We start from the raw sequence: 19,376 nt of genomic DNA, 5'->3' as shown, positions 1-19,376 counted from the left end.
ATCAAATTATTCTGGGATCAGTTTGAGAGATTTAGGGTACCACTGTATTTGGATTTGTTAGACGACTGCAACAAAATAATGAAAATATCTATATATATATATATATATATATATATATATATATATAAAGTAATTGTTTATAAATATTTAATTAAAACATACAAATTGTATTTACTATGTAGAGTAGTCTAAATACAAAATTCATCAACTGGTAATAATTATACAAAGTATACATTTGAATTTCAATAACAACACAATATACATTTGAAAAGGTAAATAGTTTTCTTATATTTTTTTTATCCAAAAAAAAATACATTACAATTCATTAACTAATTGATATAATTTTAATAATTTAACTAATTCAAATAATCTGCTATTTTTTATCAAACAAATTAATATAATCATTAATTAAAAAAAAAATTATCTTTTTATTAATTTATTAATTTTTTTATTCATATTTTTTGAATAAAAAATTAAAATTTAATAAAAAAAATAAATTTACAATAAATAAAGAAAAAATAATAAATATTGTTGTTGTTGTTATATATTAATAACACATGTAGTTATAATATTATTATTTTATATTAATTTATTAAAAAGAACTGTTTTAAAGTTACTTTATATCAGGTTAAACTGACACATAATTGTAACTACGATAAATTGTCGACTATTTATATATACTTTAAAAATAAAATAAAATTATTTGCATGCATAGTTTTATATTATATATTATATATAATTTTCTTTTTTAATTTTAGTTACATATTGAATTAATTATTAATTTATTTAATCATTTATTAATCCTTAAATTATATTATATTAATATATATATATATATATATATATAATTATAATTTAACATAGTTAAGTTAACTGAGCATATAATTGTAAACTTAATTTTATTTTTAAATTAAAATTATTATTTTTTATATAAAATTATTATTATTTTTGTTAAAAAATAATAAGTTTTTAAGATTTAGATTATATGTATATAAAAAAAATTTATATATAGAAAGGTTAAAATATTTATTTACACTAAAATTTCTGAATTAGTTAATTTAATAATTAACAAATATTTTAATATTTATGACAATATTTTAAGAAAACAATAAATATATAGTTTTGTTTATAGTTGTAATTAAATTGTGGTATCAAACTTGTACACTTTGAAAAAATAATGGTGTTTGAGATTTTTATTTAAAGATTTTGTAGTTATGAATAAAAACTAAAAGTTTAATCTCTTCATCAAATACCCCATCTAGACTAAAACCAACATTTAATTTCAATTATTTAGTTGAGAATTAAGAGACTTTAGGATTTATATTTTTTTATTATTAAAGCATAACAACTTAATTTTATTTTCATAAAATACTTCACTATTAATTCATGAAAACATCTAAGTTGGAATCTAAAATAATATTTTATGATATATTTTTTAATTATAATAATTGTTCACAAAATTCTTTGCACCCCTCACCACCATCATAATCACTAGCTCTCCATCATACATTGATTTGGTCACACATTCAAATAATAACCTTTCAATCTTCTCAAGTTCAATGTTACAAATAACACATTCATAACTAGAAACACATATATAATACAAATTCCTATTTGTTGACAATAAATTATTAACATAAGTGATTCACTTATGTAATTTGGTAACCCTTAATATAAAATATCCACTTTTAATGAAATAAAGATCAATTATGAATATGAGGTCATATAAAATAATTATAAATTTATAAGTTATGATAAATTTTATTTTATTTTATTTTTGACAAATTTTGGATCAAATTTGAATGACATTATAAATGAAATAAATTTGATCCTTTCAAGAGAAATAAACTAGTATAAAAGAAGTAGATAGTTCAATACAGTTGTTAAGATATCATCATATTAAATATCTTTATGAAATATTTGATAAATTAATTATGTATATCCCTAACATTTACAACTACGTATTTAATTTTTTAAACATTAATATTTTTATCGTGTCTTTAAGAGACTCTGCCAAGCCCACTAAGCTTTTAGATGATGGGCCGGTTTCCCAAAAATAATAATTACAAAAATACATTGGTAGGTCGTCCTTCTAATTAAATGTGATTCATTAACTATGCATTTATTTATTTTTATTTTTTAAAATAACTCAAATAAATATTATTTTTTCAACTAATCATTTTTCAATAATCACATCATTTATTTTATTATCTAAAATATCATTTATTTTAAATTATTATTTTATTTTATTTATATTAATATCTTTTAAATTTTTATCAAAAAATAATTATTCACTCCTCAAAATCATCAAAAAATCATTATTTTCTCTCTCTATTTTTTAAAACCCCAATTCGAACAAGGCCTATGGACACTATTCTATATATATATAATTTTTTTTTAACGTATTTTTACTTTTATTATCGCATTTTAAATGAGAATTAAATTCCGATAAATACTCTAATACATATATTATCAACTAAATTATACAAATATATAATCGGGGAAGATACTCGAATAATTAAAAGAAAGAAGAGAACTTCAAGGTTGATATAAAAAATTCCAAAGTTGTTGAGAATTCCAAAACTGAAGCTGAAGGAAATTAAGACAATGATCTAGAAATTCAAGTTGAGAACAATAAAGTAAAGATCCCGGTAATTCTGAAAAATAATTATTTCTATCGAATCAAAACGAGTCATATAAAGAAAGAAATCAAAATGAGAATAGACAGTATTCATCAATCTCTTTAGTTCATCCCTCATTCATTACAAGATGAAGGGAAGAGGAAGGACAAGAGAAAAAGGAAAACAACATGTTGATACAATTAGTTCATATAAAAATAAAAATCTTGATTGAGATAATTATGATTTGATATCATTTATAATATTTGTTTGTAATCTATGTTTGTATGTTTGATTACTACTAATCAGGTTCTTTAGGGTCATTTGTTTGTCATCCTTTAATCATAGATATGGTTTGTCTAATTTTGATCATTGATCTTTTCATTTTTGAGATTTTAATAAAATTGTTTTAACTGTTTTCCAAATATATATATATATATATATATATATAACCGGGGTTGGAGTTTGAGTTATTTACGATATATTTGAATTATAATTTAATTAAAAAATTAACCTAATTTTATTATCATCTACAACTATTTATATTTTAGGAGGCTTATGGAATTACAATAAAACCCCAAATTCATGCTTAGGCATAAGCCATTAAATTGAAGGTGGTTTGGAGGATGAAATATTATAGTTAAAAGATTATTAGTAAGTAAACACTTAAGTGATGATAATATTTAATATTTACAAATTTTCATTTTAACCTATTCAAATTAAAGTTCTTCAATTATTATGATTAACCAACTCAATAATATTAAAATAGACAACTACCCTTGGTTGAGATGTCACACAAGTGTATATATATATATATATATATATATATATATATATATATATATATATATATATATATATATATATATATATATATATATATATATATATATTCAACTCATGAAGCTTCAAACTAGGTCTAGAAGTGTCTCTCAATTCAAAATTTTAGGTTATATTAAAACTTTATTTTACAAAATTAATTATGTTTAAACTTAAACCTTGTATTAAATAGAAATTCCCAATTTGGCATTCAGAGCACTTAATTTTTAGTTGTGTCAAATGTCCCTTTAATACTCCATTCCTAAAATCTATATTATTGAAAAAAAATATAGAATTTTTAATTGTGTCAAACTAATATTCTTATAAGATCTAGAATTATTCATTTATTTAATATATCAAGTACACTTTTCTTTTTTATTTGTAGGATAAATACAAGCCAAATCATTCAAATGAATTTGAGAGCTTAAGATATATATATATATATATATATAGGTTGAGAATAATTAAGCCATTAGCTATCTTGTGTCACATACTTTGTATTAAGATCTGTATTGTCCCATCGTCCAAAGGTCCTTTGTATGCATATATTAGGTAACTTGAAACATTTGTAGTTGTGGATAAGATTAACATTTCAAATAGTTAATTAAGAATGAAGTGACACTAGCTATTTTATATAGTTTAGGGATAAATGTAGATAACAAGGTCAAATTTGCTCTTAATCTTACCAGACTGTCATGGTTGATCGTGCAAAACTAAAAAGTCACAAGTTCGAATTCCAGATTATTTGTTATTAATGAAAAAAATGGAGTCAAATTTGTATGTAAACATTTCCCATATTTTTACCACATTAATTTTGTCAAATTCGTGTTTAGCTTTTGACGAGAATGAATATGTACATGTTTTGTGTTTTATTAAATCAAATATGTATTAACTAGATCACTAGAATTTCAACGTTTAACTTAAAGAATTTTATTGTTCAAATTATAGAAGATTTTTTTATGTGATGAAAAGAATGATCGAAGAATCCCAATAATAAAAGAGAGAAGGTAAAATGACAATAATGAGTAGTTTGACAAAGTTAAGTGTCAAAATTATTGAAAATAAAATTTACTGAAAAAATGTATAATACCCAAAGAATCTAGGATCAGTTTGAGCTTATTTATAGAAATGTACGTTAGAGAAAATACAATCGATCACTTGTCTCTAATCCTCCATGCCAGGTGGCGCTTATATCAGCCGTGGGATGATAACGTGGCATTAGTTGATTGTGTCGCCGTCCCTACCCAAATAAAACTCAATCATGCACACTTTTTTTTTTCTTTTCTAAAACGTAAAATAAAAAACATTTATTTCCTAATTTAACAATTTATAATTTTTGCCTCCTTTAACACATTCCACTTTTTTTATTTTTTATTTATTTAACCGGTAGTATTACTTTCGGTTAATTTATTCTCTTAAATTTACTCAAAATTGAACATGGTAAGCAAATATTTCTAATAAACTAAAATTAAGCATATATTTTTTATAATTAAAATTTGAATTGATACTTATCTATTAAAAAAAAGAGAGTCAATAATGCATAAAAGATTGATTGAATAAAATAACAAAGAAAAATATTCTAAATAGCTTAACAACAAATTGTTTAGCTTAACAACAAATTGTTAAGCTATTATCCTTTTTTTTTTTTTTTTTTTTGAGAACGCTGGGTTCCGCTACTCCTATGGAGTGCGACTAATCCCCGCGGGTTAAGTAAATAGCCCGCAAACATACTTAACCAATTAACCAAGCGCAGAACTTGCCGCCTGACGGGCTCGAACCCAGGACCTCATGGAGGCCTAGGGGATATCCATCTTTTGTTGCCACTAGGCTAGAAGAGGGGGCTATTATCCTTTTTTATATTGAAATATTTTGAGAACTTTTGAAATAATATTGAGAATTAATTATTGAAAGAAAGTACTACAATCTTCCATCCAATCATATTTGCAGGGATGAAATACAAAATAGAGACACAAAATTCTATATAATATATATATTATAAAATCATTATCTGAATCAAAATAAAAAATTTAAATTATAAATATTATTATTTTTTTTAATCGAGAAGAATTAACAAGCATGTCTCTAGTAGAAATGAATCTAGCTTCGGTATGAATCATATAAATATTTTATAACTTATTATATTTGTTTTGAACATGAGTACAAAATTTCTCATTAAAAATGTCATCAAATTTAAAGCATCATGACTATAACTACTAAGGTTAGTAAAAACTTACATTTACAATAAATAATAATAATAATTAAAAGGCATGCATATGTGTGAATTTGTAAAATGCACTATATATATAAAGAAGCTTCAAGCCTTCAATCAACTTAATTATAAATAGCAAACTCTTTCTCTCCAGTTAATCATTCTTGTGTGACAACAAAAATGGGAATATCAGGCATGTTAAAGTACTTGTCTAAACTATTAAGGAGTGTCAAAAAACGCAAGAAGTTCAAACATACGCGAACATCCGTCTCGCTGAAAATCAGGATGGATTGTAACGGTTGTGTCCGCAAGGTGAAGAAAGCCCTTTCTCGCGTCAAAGGTATCATATTACAATTCTCTTGGCCGGATTCATCATATTTGATCTGATTAATCTCAACTCGTGTACATTTTCAGGGGTAAAATCGGTAGAGGTGAACTTGAAAGAACAGAAGGCGACGGTTATAGGTTATGTGGATCCAAAGAAGGTAATGGCGGCAGCTAAAAAGACGGGGAAGAAGGTGGAGGCGTGGCCTTATGTGCCTTATAATTTGGTAGCACATCCTTATATGACTCAAGTTTATGACAAGAAAGCACCACCTGGCTTTGTTAGGGCTACTAACGACATTTCCATAGCTAGGTTGAATAGTAATGAAGAACAATATATAAACATGTTCAGTGATGAAAACCCTAATGCTTCTTGTTCCATCATGTAGTTCCATGTTCATGTGTGATATTATTGATCAATTATTGATCATATGGCAAAGACTATAAAGATATGACTGATGTGTGTTTTTGTTAGGTGTTATTGTTTGTCCAATAATTTATGCATCGGTATAATTTCATATATACAAGCTCTCGGTAGAAGGTTTCATATATACAAGCTAAGCTCTCGGTAGAAGGTTCATTTCATTTTTTATATTTAATACTTTCACATTACAAAATTAATAATTTGTTAGGTAACTCAAAGCTCAAATAAACAATTTGATTCTCGTTTAAAACATCTTTAATATAATAATTAAAACTTATTCAAAAGCGAGACTCAAATCCAATTGCGAGCACTATTAATGGTCAATATATAACTGTGGTTCATTTATGTGTGCTGGCTATAGACTATAGTTGACAGTTGTTTGAGAATTTAAACTTTATTTATATTTTAGAAATTTGAACAAATTTAAATTTATCAAGATATTATAACCTTTTACACAAATCTAAACACAACTTTTAAAACTTTTAAATTTAAATCCATATAATTTGGGCTTATATAGAGTTGTATAAAACATGACAACATGATCAATTACAAGTCAAACAATCATTTTGTGTTCAAAACACGCTCCTACAGCCTCATTTACTGTCAAGAAAACCGAAGTATCACCGATCTTGTCCACAAATTTAGCTAGTTTTAGCCTGTGGATTACTTCCTGCCTCGGGTTAGCAATGACAAGCTGCAAATAATTAAAGTTTTTTTTAGTAAACAAGAATTAAAAGCCTTTAATTTAGTTTAGTTTACCTTGATGTCTAGAGAAAGCAATTTCCTATGTATTTCCTCTAGGACTATGATTCCTGAGGTGTCTACACTCATCAAATCTATGTAACCAAAATACAAAATACAAAATTCATAATTAATAACCATAAAATAAAACAAATTATTTTTTTTTGAGTGGAAGATAAGATAAGTTGGAGTGTTTACTAGACATGTCTATGATGAGTGCATGAATGGTCCTAGATTTGCCACTATCTTCGATACTTATGTTCTTATCATCGTCAACTTCTTCCTCCTCCAACCATCTCATGATCCTGAAACACGATCAAGTCAATACCTCTCCAAAAACAAAAACAAGAAAACAAAAAAACAAAAAAGAAGAAAAACCTTTCTCGGATGAAGGTGGAGTTTGCGAAACAGAGCAAAGCCGAGGTAGGACGAACAATGAGTAAACCAGGAGTTTTAATGGCCATTGGATATTGTTTTGTGTCACAAAAACTGTCTGTTTCAGGTATTCTCCCTAATACTTCTGTTCCTGGTCTTATTACTCCTAATATTATTTTCCCAAATGATATTCCCACCTACAAAAATACATATTTTTAATCAAGAAGAATTTGGACCCCGATGAGAAGGACCACCACTTATATTAGAATAGATAGTGGTGGTTGGACCTTAGAAGTTAGAATCATCATCTATTTAACTTTCAATACAATAATCATTATCTATTTAAAATGTTTATTCTTCTTGTATTTTTGTTACCATGTATATATCAGTATCGAATTTTCTAATTATAATATATTAAATCAAATAAAAATTCCAATCTGAAAAAAGGGATATGTTTCTTAAATAATTATTCCACTTCAGTGGACCATTTCATTATAGTGATAAGATTTTGATGCATACTGTTTACCTTCAACTCATTAATACAACTTGTATCTGTATAGTCAATATTGTTTTTTTGGATTCTTTTTTTACCAAAAAACATCTTATCATATCTTATTTTTTTCAATTATGTAATTAATCTGTAAATCAACTAAAATAACCTTAACATTTAAAATAAAGTTTTTTTTTTCAAATAACCCAACATTTAAGAATCAAGATTTTTAACACTTTAAACTATATGGCTAAAATATAATGTATGTATGTAAATAAAATGAAGAAGATTACCGCAAGGAGAAGGCCAATCTCGACTGACCCAAACAAAACACCAATGAAAGCTCCCAAGCACACAACAAAGTCGAGTTTATCGACCTTCCAAATATTATAAGCCTCTCGAATATCAATAAGTCCCGGCAAAGCAGACAAGATGATCGATGCAAGAATCGTCATCGGTGTATAATACAACAACCTCGTGAACAACTCAAGCGACAAGAAAACAGTAGCCGCCATCACTATGTTCGACACAACAGTCTCGCAACCCGCACTAAAATTGACAGCAGTCCTCGAAAACGAACCTACATGCATGGTGATGGACCCAATTAAGTTATTCATGACTCATGAGAACTTTTTCATAAAAGAGACAACATTTGGTTGAGTAGTACCAGTGGCGACATAGCAGGAAGTTAAGGAGCCAACTAAGTTCATACATCCCATGGCAACCATTTCTTTGTTTCCATCCATGTGGTAACCTTTGATGGAAGCGAAGGATCGCCCGACTGCGATTGCTTCCTGATTAGATAGAGATTGATCAGAATTCTGAAATTTGAAATTAATGTATGGAAGGAGAAGAGAAATTAGTGACAGACAGTGAGAGCAACAATGGCACAGATAAGTCCAATTTTTGCAATCTGTGCAGTGTGGGGGCTACTTAATTGTAATTGATGAACAGAGCTTGGATTTAATCCCCCTTTGAAATGCTTTACAATTATGACTCCATGTTTATCTGCTTTTGTCACATAAACTATCAAAGTTGACAGAATCACTGAAACTAAAGGTGCCATTGCTGGAACCCAGAACAGTTTCTTGTTTCTTCTTCCCTGCAAAATACAAAACCAGGCCAATAAATGTCTAATCTTTTTATTCAATATTTTATTAAACCAATTCATTAATTCAACTACCCAACTACTTACAATGAATCTTGTGATGAGTATGAAGATGAGGAATGAGCAACCAATAACAAAGTTCAAGGGAGAGAACTGATAAAAAAAAAAAAAACCAAAAATTATAGATTGGATTTTTGAACTATGATTACAAAAGAACTTTAATTACAGGATGGTGGAGTGCTTCGAAGACAGCGGAAAGAACAGAAACAACGTCGGTATTAGTGGTGAAATGGCTGATTCCAAGAAGATTCTTTAACTGTTGAAGACCGATTACTAATGCTGCTCCTCCCATGAAACCAACAATGGCTGCATGAGATAGAAAATCCACTAGAAATCCCAACCTGCATTAGAAATTATTAGAAATAGTAAAGAAATTGAGGTTCGAAAGTGTTGATTCGCGACCTGAAGAGACCGAAAATGGCTTGAAAGGCACCGGCAAAGAAGGTGGCAGTAAGGACAAGTTTTGTGTATGAAGATGGATGAACTGTTGGATCTTCAAGTTTCTGTATCATTGAAGAAAGAAGCAAAGATACAACAGCAACAGGTCCAATGGCTAACTCCCTTGAACTTCCCATGAAAGCATAGATTAATGGTGGGATTACACTTGTATCTGAAAAAATTCACTAAAAATCACTTCATCCCAAACAAAATACTACCTTCCTAAACAAAGCTAATGACAGTAACTTACATAAACCATATTGAGGCTCGAGTTTAGCCAAATTAGCATAACCAATACTCTGTCAAAAGGTGAAAATCAAGCAATCATCTTTAATTATTAAAGAAGGGTATTTAGGTGTTAGTTAGTACCTGAGGAATACATAGGCTAGCAAGAGTAAGACCAGCCATTAAGTCACTCTTGAATTTGGAAGCTTTGTAATTCCTTCCCCAACTGAGAATTGGGAAAATACCCTTTAAGATTGAAAACAGAGCATCCCCTTTGGATGGAGTTTTCTTCCCTGGTTTCCTCCGGCGAGGTAAGAAGGCTGCTTTGGCTGCACCGACAAGCTCTTTTAATGGACCAGGAGGATCTGGAGAGCTTAGGACCCAATTGGTTCTTTGCATCCTTTTGTTCATTTCATTTCCATCTTCTTCTTGTTGTTGTTGATGAAGATGATCAAAGGTCTCAAGAGGAATTGAACCCATTTTCTATTTCTTCCTTTTTCTCTTTTGAAGTGTTTGGGAGAACTCTTTATTTATAGAGAGAGTTGGTCATTCTCTTTTTTATATACTACTGTGTAGAGCTATATGTCCTAAATTGTCTTTCTTTTGTTTTTGGTTGTTTTAAGGGACAATGGAAATTAAGGGCATGTCCTAAAGTGTCTTTCTTTTGTTGTTTGTTTTGTAAGTCGATGTTAAGTACGAATGTAGCGTGCCGCAAATCAAAAACAAATGTTCTTTGTGTAGCAATTTTATTTTGAGTTGGTTAGCACTTGAGAAAGCGTTAAACGGACGTGATGTTTGTTACATTGATTTTTTTATTTTTTTATTTGGTCTTGTTTTTGTGTTTTTTTTTCTTTTGAAACTAAAACTTTAACGTTTTCCTATTTTGAATTTTTTTATAAGTTTTTACTAATTTTTAGAGTTTTTTGATGCTGTTAGTTGTACTTTATTTGTATGTTATAATTAAACTCATGACACATGTTTAATGTAACTTGTATTGTGGATTTAGTTCTTACAGATTGTTATAATTTTTTTATTAAGATTTAAAGAATTTTGTTTGAAAAATATATATGGATCCCACTAAAAACGATTTTAACTTTTTTTAATATGAGATTAGATACCAAAATTAAAATCTTATTTTAATTAATTAATCTATCTATCCATTCATTTAACACTCCCAACTTAATTAATAAAATAGATTTTATATCCATATTTAGAATATAACATAAGAATAATATATATATATATATATTATCACAATATTATATAAATTATGATAATATCATTAATATATTATATTCATTTCTTTGTAAATTCAATTTAATATCTATATAATATACATAATCTATATAATTTAATATATAATCTAATACAATTTATCTCTTTATTTTATCATTTTTAATAATTTTATATTTATAATTTTCATCCTTATATGAATTTCAATTATTATTTTTATATCTTCACATTTGATGTCATATGAATAAAATGTCCAACTGTATTTATATTAAGATAAAAAAAAATTATTAGTTGGAAAGAGACCCTTCATTGCCAGAATAAAAGCTTTATAGAATGGAAATCATTCTCAATAGATTCCATTTGATATTTATATATCTCCTATCTACTATCTTTGAAAGCAAATAATAAAAATGACTTAGAATTTTATGGTTTTTATTCATTTATTTGGGAGTGTTGGAACTTGTGTATTATATGAATATTATATTACACTTCTTGACAAAAGTATAATATTTCAAAATGGATTATATATATAATTAGGTCTAACTAACTATAATTTATAATTAAATTTAACTAATTGTTTTTTATTTATTAATTCTAAACAATTATTTATTTAATAGTTATACAAATACTCTAATAAGTCACGTGTCATGATAAGAATGAATGAACCATTTATTCACTTGATAGATCCTTCATTTTTCTTCTATGGAATTTTTTGAAAATGTGTTGTAATATTTGGCATGCGTACATTATTCAGAGCTTCCAATAGACAAATTAAATAACAACTTTTACCAAATAAAGAGATAAAGTGACAACTCAAAATGATTCTCCCTGTAACAACACTGAAGAAGATTCTTATTCAAAATTTACATATGTTCATTCAAACTCAAAAAGTACTCTATATATTGTAAAGAAAGATGTGAAAGAAGAAAATACGGTCAAAAGGTGGATATGGAACAACATAGCTTGGGATAGCTAGATTGTAGTCTTTGTTCATTTTAATATGTGTTTTGTAATGTGATTTGACGGCAACCATTCAGAAATTTTTGGATCTTTTGTTTGTAATCTTACAATCAAAACTAGGATTTGTCTAGTTTAGATTATTGACCCCTCCCATTTTTATGTTTTTTAATGAAATGGTGTTAAACCGTTTCCCCTCAAAAAAAAAAAGTCATTTTTTTAAAATAGAAGAGTTTATTTTAAATATAATAAATATGATTTTAATAAAATACAATCCTTTTATATAAAATAGATTAAATTAATCCAAATGACAACAAAAATCAGTCACAAGTAAATGAAAACTTTTAAGGCACCTTGAAACTATATAGTTGAGGGATATTTTAATTTTGACAAAGATTCCAGTTTTGCTCATTTGCGGAAATTCGCCTCCACGTTCTCATAAGTGAATTACATCATCCACACTTGCTCCACATTACTCCTTATTCTAGTAAACACTCTAGAGTTTCGTTCTGTTCACATGATACATAATGGTAGCAAAACAACACTTAAAAATCCGATAGAATAAATGATCACCTCTTGACTTCACCAAGAGACATACTCTTAATATTGTGCCAGATTTTTAAGAAAATAAATATCTCGGATTCGATTATCGCTTAAATAAAATAGTAAATCAAATAATTAATCGAGGGACATCCGAGTAATTAATTTGTCGAGAATGGGACGATGATCAGTACACTAAATGGGAACAAGTCAACGTTTCTTTGAAAAGTCAATAATATTTTATTGGTAGATCTTATCTTAAATGGTTGCGGAAAACCATCCATGTAAATGGCGGGTCCGGTTATAATGACAATATCTTAATTACATTTTTGTAAAGAAAAAGTTCACTTTAATTTAAATAATTGAATTGTGGTCGATTTAATAAACATGAAGGATATATATATATATATATATATATATATATATATATATATATATATATATAATAAATGCATCATAATTTCTCAAACAGTAAAAGTTGAAAAACAAATCACTAAACATTATAGATATAATAATAAATATATCAAATGTCAACAAGGTGATAGTCCCTCATGATAATGATATAATTGGTTTTATTTATTTAGAGTTTAACTAAAAAAAAATCTAATCGCTCTGCTAGAGGTATCATTTGAAGTGAATTAAATTTCTTACAGCAAAATTAGAAACGAATTGGTTCAGGGCGAATGAATTGAACTCCCAAAACGATGAAAACTCATTTAGGCTAGAACTCTTATTTCGACATTTGATAAAGTTGACAGGGAATTCAATAATATTGTTTAAATTTTGTTTGTTGAGAAAAATAAACTGAGAATGGAGAAAAAGTATATAAATATTGCTTGATCGAATTAGTCGAATATAGAGATGCACATATTTCATATATAGTAATATTAATTATGAAATTGAAAATAGAAAAATAAGTTTGGTCTTTCCATGTTGATCTCAATCATTTTGAGAATCTTGAACTGGAGTTAAGAGTTTTTTCCTTTTTAACTTGCAACCTTAAATTTTGGTTGTTTTATATTTGAGATTTTATTTGATTTATTGCTCACAATTCTTATTTTAACAAGTAAAATCTTTGAATTGGATGTTTACAATGATGCAACCTTCACATTGCCATATATAATGTTCTACTCTGTAAAAAAAAGTACAATAAGATTTTGAAAGACATGACATCAAACCATTTTATGATTATTCTATGTGTATATCCTCCATTATAATTAGACCCAATGAATGTGGGTTAATTTCACGCAATCGGTTTGACACGTGACATTGTTATTTTTATTAATTCATATCAATCTTTGAAATTTAGGTGGTTAAACGTTAAATGAGCCTTACAAATAAATGTTACAGTTGTAAATAAAGTTACTAAATTAAAGCAATAACTCAAAGTATTAAATTAAGCAGGATTAGATTCAATAATTGGAAACACCTATTGCAAGTTTATTATCGTTGTTTAGGCTTTAGGTTTGAAGATTGTTTATAGACAATCTAGAAGATAGAATAATACTACATTAATTCCTAAAATCAAGGATGCTGTTTTTTTTCAATCACAAACTCCTTTTATTTTTTATTTTGTGCTAGGCTAGTTACAATAGTAGAAATGATGTGGCGCCATATCAGCAATGACAAGGAATTGAGTCATGCGAAGCACGCACCAAGATCATGTCACGGGAAAAATGTTAAACGACAAAAAAAAAATGTTTAGAATTATTGGTTTGGTGGCTTATTTTCAAAACATATGCATAGGCAAATTGAAATTAGTTGTATTCGCCGAATATTGACATATTTAAATTTGATAAAAATAAAATAAAAATATGTGGCAATAGGCTACTTAAATGACCACTAGTTAGGAGATGCACGCACAAAGAGCCAAGGTTAGGCATATGGGGTCATTATTCCACCATTTCAAACTAGTGCGACTTTGTTTGAAGTTAGGTTATTTGTTTATTCTCGATATATTACTAAAATATCTTTATTTTATTTTTTTTAGATTTAAATTTTAAATATAAAAGTAAATTTTAAAATTTTATGTTAAATAATCCACATTTTTATAAAAAAAAAATCAGAAAATTCAAATAACCCAATATCAAACTAGCTCTACTAGTAATTCATCAAACTTGACAAAATGGTTAAGTACTTTTCTCCAACTTTAGCAAAGTGCTGTTCCACAATGACCTTAAAAACAGCTCATCATCCTCATTTCATTTCCAATCTCAACCCTTCTTTAATTTTCAGACCCACTCATCATGATTTTTCTTTGATTCCCCATTGAATTCAACTCACCCCATTTCATGTCTCATGACTGGATCTTCTTGTTACCATCTCTAGAGATATGCTATATCTAGACAGTGAATTCAGATAAGAACAGGTCTCCTTTCATGAGCCACTTGAAGGGGGAATCAAAAGGGTAAAAGCAAAGCAACTTGTCAAAGTGGACCAACCCAATTCAAGCTCTAGCTAATGACCTTTTCCTCTCAAATGGAATATAAGGATTGCAAAACATCATAGAGATGTGAGCACTCATAATGATTCATCTTTTAAAGCTTCTTCTATTTTAGGTTATTGAGAATAAAATTTTATGAAGAGATTTTTTGAGGTTTAAGAAAACACCATTACTTTCATAATAAATTAAATTTATGGAATCGAAAAAAAAGAAGATTTCATTTGATTACAAAATGGATTTAAGACTTATAAAAACAAAGTTTTATTTTAGAGGTTTTTTATTGATAAATGGTCTAATTGTGAAAACTTGAACTTATGATCTTCATGTGGTCTAATTACTTAATATTAAATGTTTTAAATTTAATTTTCACTTAAAAAAGGGTTGTGATTTAAGTGTGACTAGACATAATAATAATAATAATAATAATAATAATAATAATAATAGGAGATTTTAATGAAACAATTAGTTGTGAGTGGTGGCACAAGTTCTAATTTTGTACCTAAACCCCGTTTCTTCACACATAAAAGCCTAGACGCAAAAGGAGGGGATATCTCCAGCTTCCCAAGATCCTGAGTTAGAATCTGTTATGCGGAACATTTGTTCGTCTAATTAAATTAATTAAGTGTGATTGCAGGTTAAGTGCTTAACCCGTAAAAATTAACCGCACTCCAGACCACAATATATTAAAAAAAACATGGTATTGATTCAATCTTAAGATGAAATAGCTAATATAAAAATAAAAACTATGATTATATATTTTTCATAGTTGTCATAATACTCAGTGTTTTGATAAATTAAAATGAAAGTAATTTTAATAGTATCAATATTCAAAATTATTTTAAACCAAATATATATATATATATATAATGATACTTAATTTTTAAAGTGTCCGGATTGCTGGGTCGAAAGCTGTAGTAAATTTGGATATTTATGTGAGAGTAAATGGATACTTGGGTCGGATTATGGGTTGACTCGCCCATAAACTTAAAACGGTTACAAATAAAATTAAAAATACTATTTGTATGTTTCGAACTTTCAACCTAACAAAACAAATACAACCCTTTAATCAACTAAAATAACAACACTTTATATTTAAAATTGAACACCAAATTTGATGAATGTGAGACATTTTAACAATAAAAGTTCAAATTTTTAACTAATTAATCTATATATATAATGATGCTTAATTTTTAAAATGTCTGGATTTTCGGGTCGAGAGCTGTGGTTAATTTGGATATTTATGTGAGAGTAAATGGATACTTGGGTTGGATTATGGGTTGACCCGCCCATAAACTTAAAACGGTTAAAAATAAAATTAAAAATGATATTTGTATGTTTTGAACTTGCGACCTAACAAAAACAAGTATACCCCTTTAACCAACTAGGCTAACAACACTTTATATTTAAAATTGAACACCAAATTTAATAAACGCGAGATATTTTAATAATAAAAGTTCAAGTTTTTTTAACTAACTAATTTATTATATATATATATATAATGATGCTTAATTTTTAAAGTGTCCGGATTGCCGGGTCGAGAGATGTGGTTAATTTGAATATTTATGTGAGAGTAAATGGATACTTGGGTCGGATTGTGGGTTGACCCGCCCATAAACTTAAAACGATTAAAAATAAAATTAAAAATGTTATTTGTATGTTTCTAACTTACAACCTAACAAAACAAGAATAACCCTTTAACCGACTAGGCTAACAACAATTTATATTTAAAATTAAACACCAAATTTGATGAACGCGAGACATTTTAACAATAAAAGTTCAAGTTTTTAACTAACTAAGCTATATATATATAATGATGCTTAATTTTTAAAGTATCCGGATTGCCGGATCGAGAGCTGTGATTAATTTGGATATTTATGTGAGAGTAAATGGATACTTGGGTCGGATTGTGGGTGGACCCGCCCATAAATTTAAAACGGTTAAAAATAAAATTAAAAATGTTATTTGTATGTTTCGATTTTGCAACATAACAGAACAAGTACAACCTTTAACCAAGTGTGATTGAGATGTGGTTTGTTGAGGGATAATAAACCGGTATAATTTGAAAGTGGTTAAACAAATATGAATTTAATATTTGATTGACCAAAGTATAAGGTCATGATGTTAATTATTAAAAAAATATGAATCAAATATTTGATTGACAAAGTAAAAATGTAAAGTTACAAGATGAGAGATTCATTCGAAAAAAATATGTGATGAAAATGTGAAAAAATAAATTGTTTTATCGAAGTGAATAAAATGTGGAATGAGAGCGTTATATTTTTATTTTAATATATTATTCGTGATTTATTAAGAATTTTAAACATTGAATAGATATTTTTATAATTTTTAATTTATTTTGTTTTTATTCTCATCCGTGTGCATCGCACGAAAATTTCCTAGTTATTAAAAATGTCCCTCAGTGAAAAACAATTTTAAAAATAGTAAAAATTAAATTTTAAAATAGTATAACTGTCGCTAAAATAAAACAAACAGTTACCAAATATAAAAGGTGTAATTATTAACGGAACGTATTATCTAATATAAAACACTATTTACCGGCTTATATTTATCGGCATTATTTTAAGCGCCGCTAAAATAGTTCCAACGATTCTTCTTGCACTGCGACGTTAAATATCATGTGGCACTTTTATGCTGTAACACTTTATTTTTAATTTGTTCGATATATTGTATTTTTTGGTAATGTAATTAGGTATAAAAAAATATTCCGCAAAATAAATTACCCATTTTTTAGATTTAACCTAACAAGAAATAACTCGTTAAATGAGTAATTCTTTATAATTTTTTTGTTATAAAAATAATCAAAGTAATTTTGTAGGACCCATCTCAAGGATTGATTTTTGTTTATAGAAGGTACTTAAACATATATTTTTTAAATATCTTATTGTGGTGTTGATTTTGAGAAATAACTCTTAATTAATAACCTTATATTTAATGTATTCCTTCGTTATTAAACCGTTATTAGAAGAATGTTTGTCGGTAAATTATATGCACTTGGAATGCAGGCACTTGTTGTCGCATAAGACATATGATAGACTTCTATTCCCATATATAACGAAATTTTAACATTTAAACAAAATGTTTCTATCTAATCATTTTTTACATTGTCACAATTTTACCATGACCGTTATTAATTAAATAATTTCTTAAAAAATGCTAGTGATAATTAAAGGTTAAAGTTTAATAAATTAGAGTATTTAATGAAATGAAAATATTTAAGATGGGAATCAAACAAATGTGTGAGGGGCCACTCCAGGCCGTAAAAACGTCCATATTCATCCGTTGACTTCTCGAAGACTTAACACCTGAGTGGGGTCACACTCATACCCTTGATTTCTGTTCCAAATCTGCACAATGGCATTTTCGTTATTTTATCACCGCCAAGTTAATCGTGTCTCACTGATTTCTATTAAATAACCTGTATTAAATTGAAACAAACAAACTACATTATTGATATCTTTCTTTTCTTTTATGGTTACAATTAAGAAGGGAAGAAAACATTATTTTTTTAGGAAATGAAATATCTAACTTATCCAAAGTTCTTAATGAGTTATGATATTGAAATTGGCTTAGTTTGGTTTCAGTTAAATGTTGGAATTATTTCTAACATTTGTGTACATATATTATTTAGTAATGATATATTAGTTGTTATTATATAAAAAGATTAAAGCTCAATTAATATGATTTATTAAAGTATATAAAGGTTATGGGCTTATTTAGACATATATAATAAATATGGGAATGTATTTGTGTAGAAACATAAATATTATTTATTATTTCGTTGATAGTTCAAGTAATAAATTAGTATAATAGGACTAGGTCCCCAACTCATATAGATAGTCTATTTATTATGTTTCTCTCATCATTCAAAAAGTTATTGTTCATATCTCAAGAAATAGAGGTGAGAAGATCTTGTTGTCATTTTTATTACCCTAAATCCTAAACTCATTCTAACATTGTTGTCATTTTTATTACCCTTAATCTTCGATAAGCTACTTTCAAATTAATTTGTTAAAAAATTACAATTCCATCAACGAAACTGAGAAGATCTTGTGTTTCAATTAAAGAAATAGATAGAGGCGAAATCTACAAATTAGCGAGACATCTTCTTACCACCCGGGGTATACAGTTCCCTAAATCGATAAAAGCGCTTGTACCACGTAGTGGGGAATCAATAGTATGGCATTGGAGCCTGGTTTTATTCTTTCCCATCCGGAATTCAATCCTTCAAAAGATGGATGACCCAAACTTTGATTGTTTCCCATTTGATAAATTAAAGATGTTAAAATTCTTATGAATATCATCTCCAACAAGGAATTGGGACAGTTCTATATATATATATGGAGTCTTATGA

At 27.3% G+C, this 19,376-nt stretch overlaps 2 protein-coding genes across 2 annotated transcripts; one reads left to right on the top strand and one right to left on the bottom strand.

The window, feature by feature from the left end:
- The first annotated feature begins 5,826 nt into the window (after positions 1-5,826).
- On the top strand, positions 5,827-6,359 carry LOC124944381 (heavy metal-associated isoprenylated plant protein 24-like). Its single transcript, XM_047484627.1, has 2 exons — positions 5,827-5,986; positions 6,061-6,359. Exons 1-2 carry the CDS (start codon positions 5,827-5,829, stop codon positions 6,357-6,359), a joined length of 459 nt encoding a protein of 152 aa, XP_047340583.1.
- A 444-nt stretch (positions 6,360-6,803) lies between these two features.
- LOC124945140 (low affinity sulfate transporter 3-like) lies at positions 6,804-10,373 on the bottom strand. Its single transcript, XM_047485522.1, has 12 exons — positions 9,976-10,373; positions 9,857-9,905; positions 9,571-9,778; positions 9,335-9,509; positions 9,196-9,261; positions 8,872-9,102; positions 8,668-8,794; positions 8,294-8,580; positions 7,514-7,707; positions 7,334-7,440; positions 7,154-7,230; positions 6,804-7,088 (listed from the first exon to the last, which is right to left on the bottom strand). The coding sequence occupies exons 1-12, from the start codon at positions 10,309-10,311 to the stop codon at positions 6,948-6,950; spliced, it is 1,998 nt and encodes a 665-aa protein (XP_047341478.1). The 5' UTR covers positions 10,312-10,373; the 3' UTR covers positions 6,804-6,947.
- Positions 10,374-19,376: the final 9,003 nt, after the last annotated feature.

This window comes from Impatiens glandulifera, chromosome 7 (genome assembly GCF_907164915.1).
Source record: "Impatiens glandulifera chromosome 7, dImpGla2.1, whole genome shotgun sequence".
NCBI classification, from domain to species: domain Eukaryota; kingdom Viridiplantae; phylum Streptophyta; class Magnoliopsida; order Ericales; family Balsaminaceae; genus Impatiens; species Impatiens glandulifera.
This window is presented reverse-complemented; position numbering and strand designations above follow the sequence as displayed.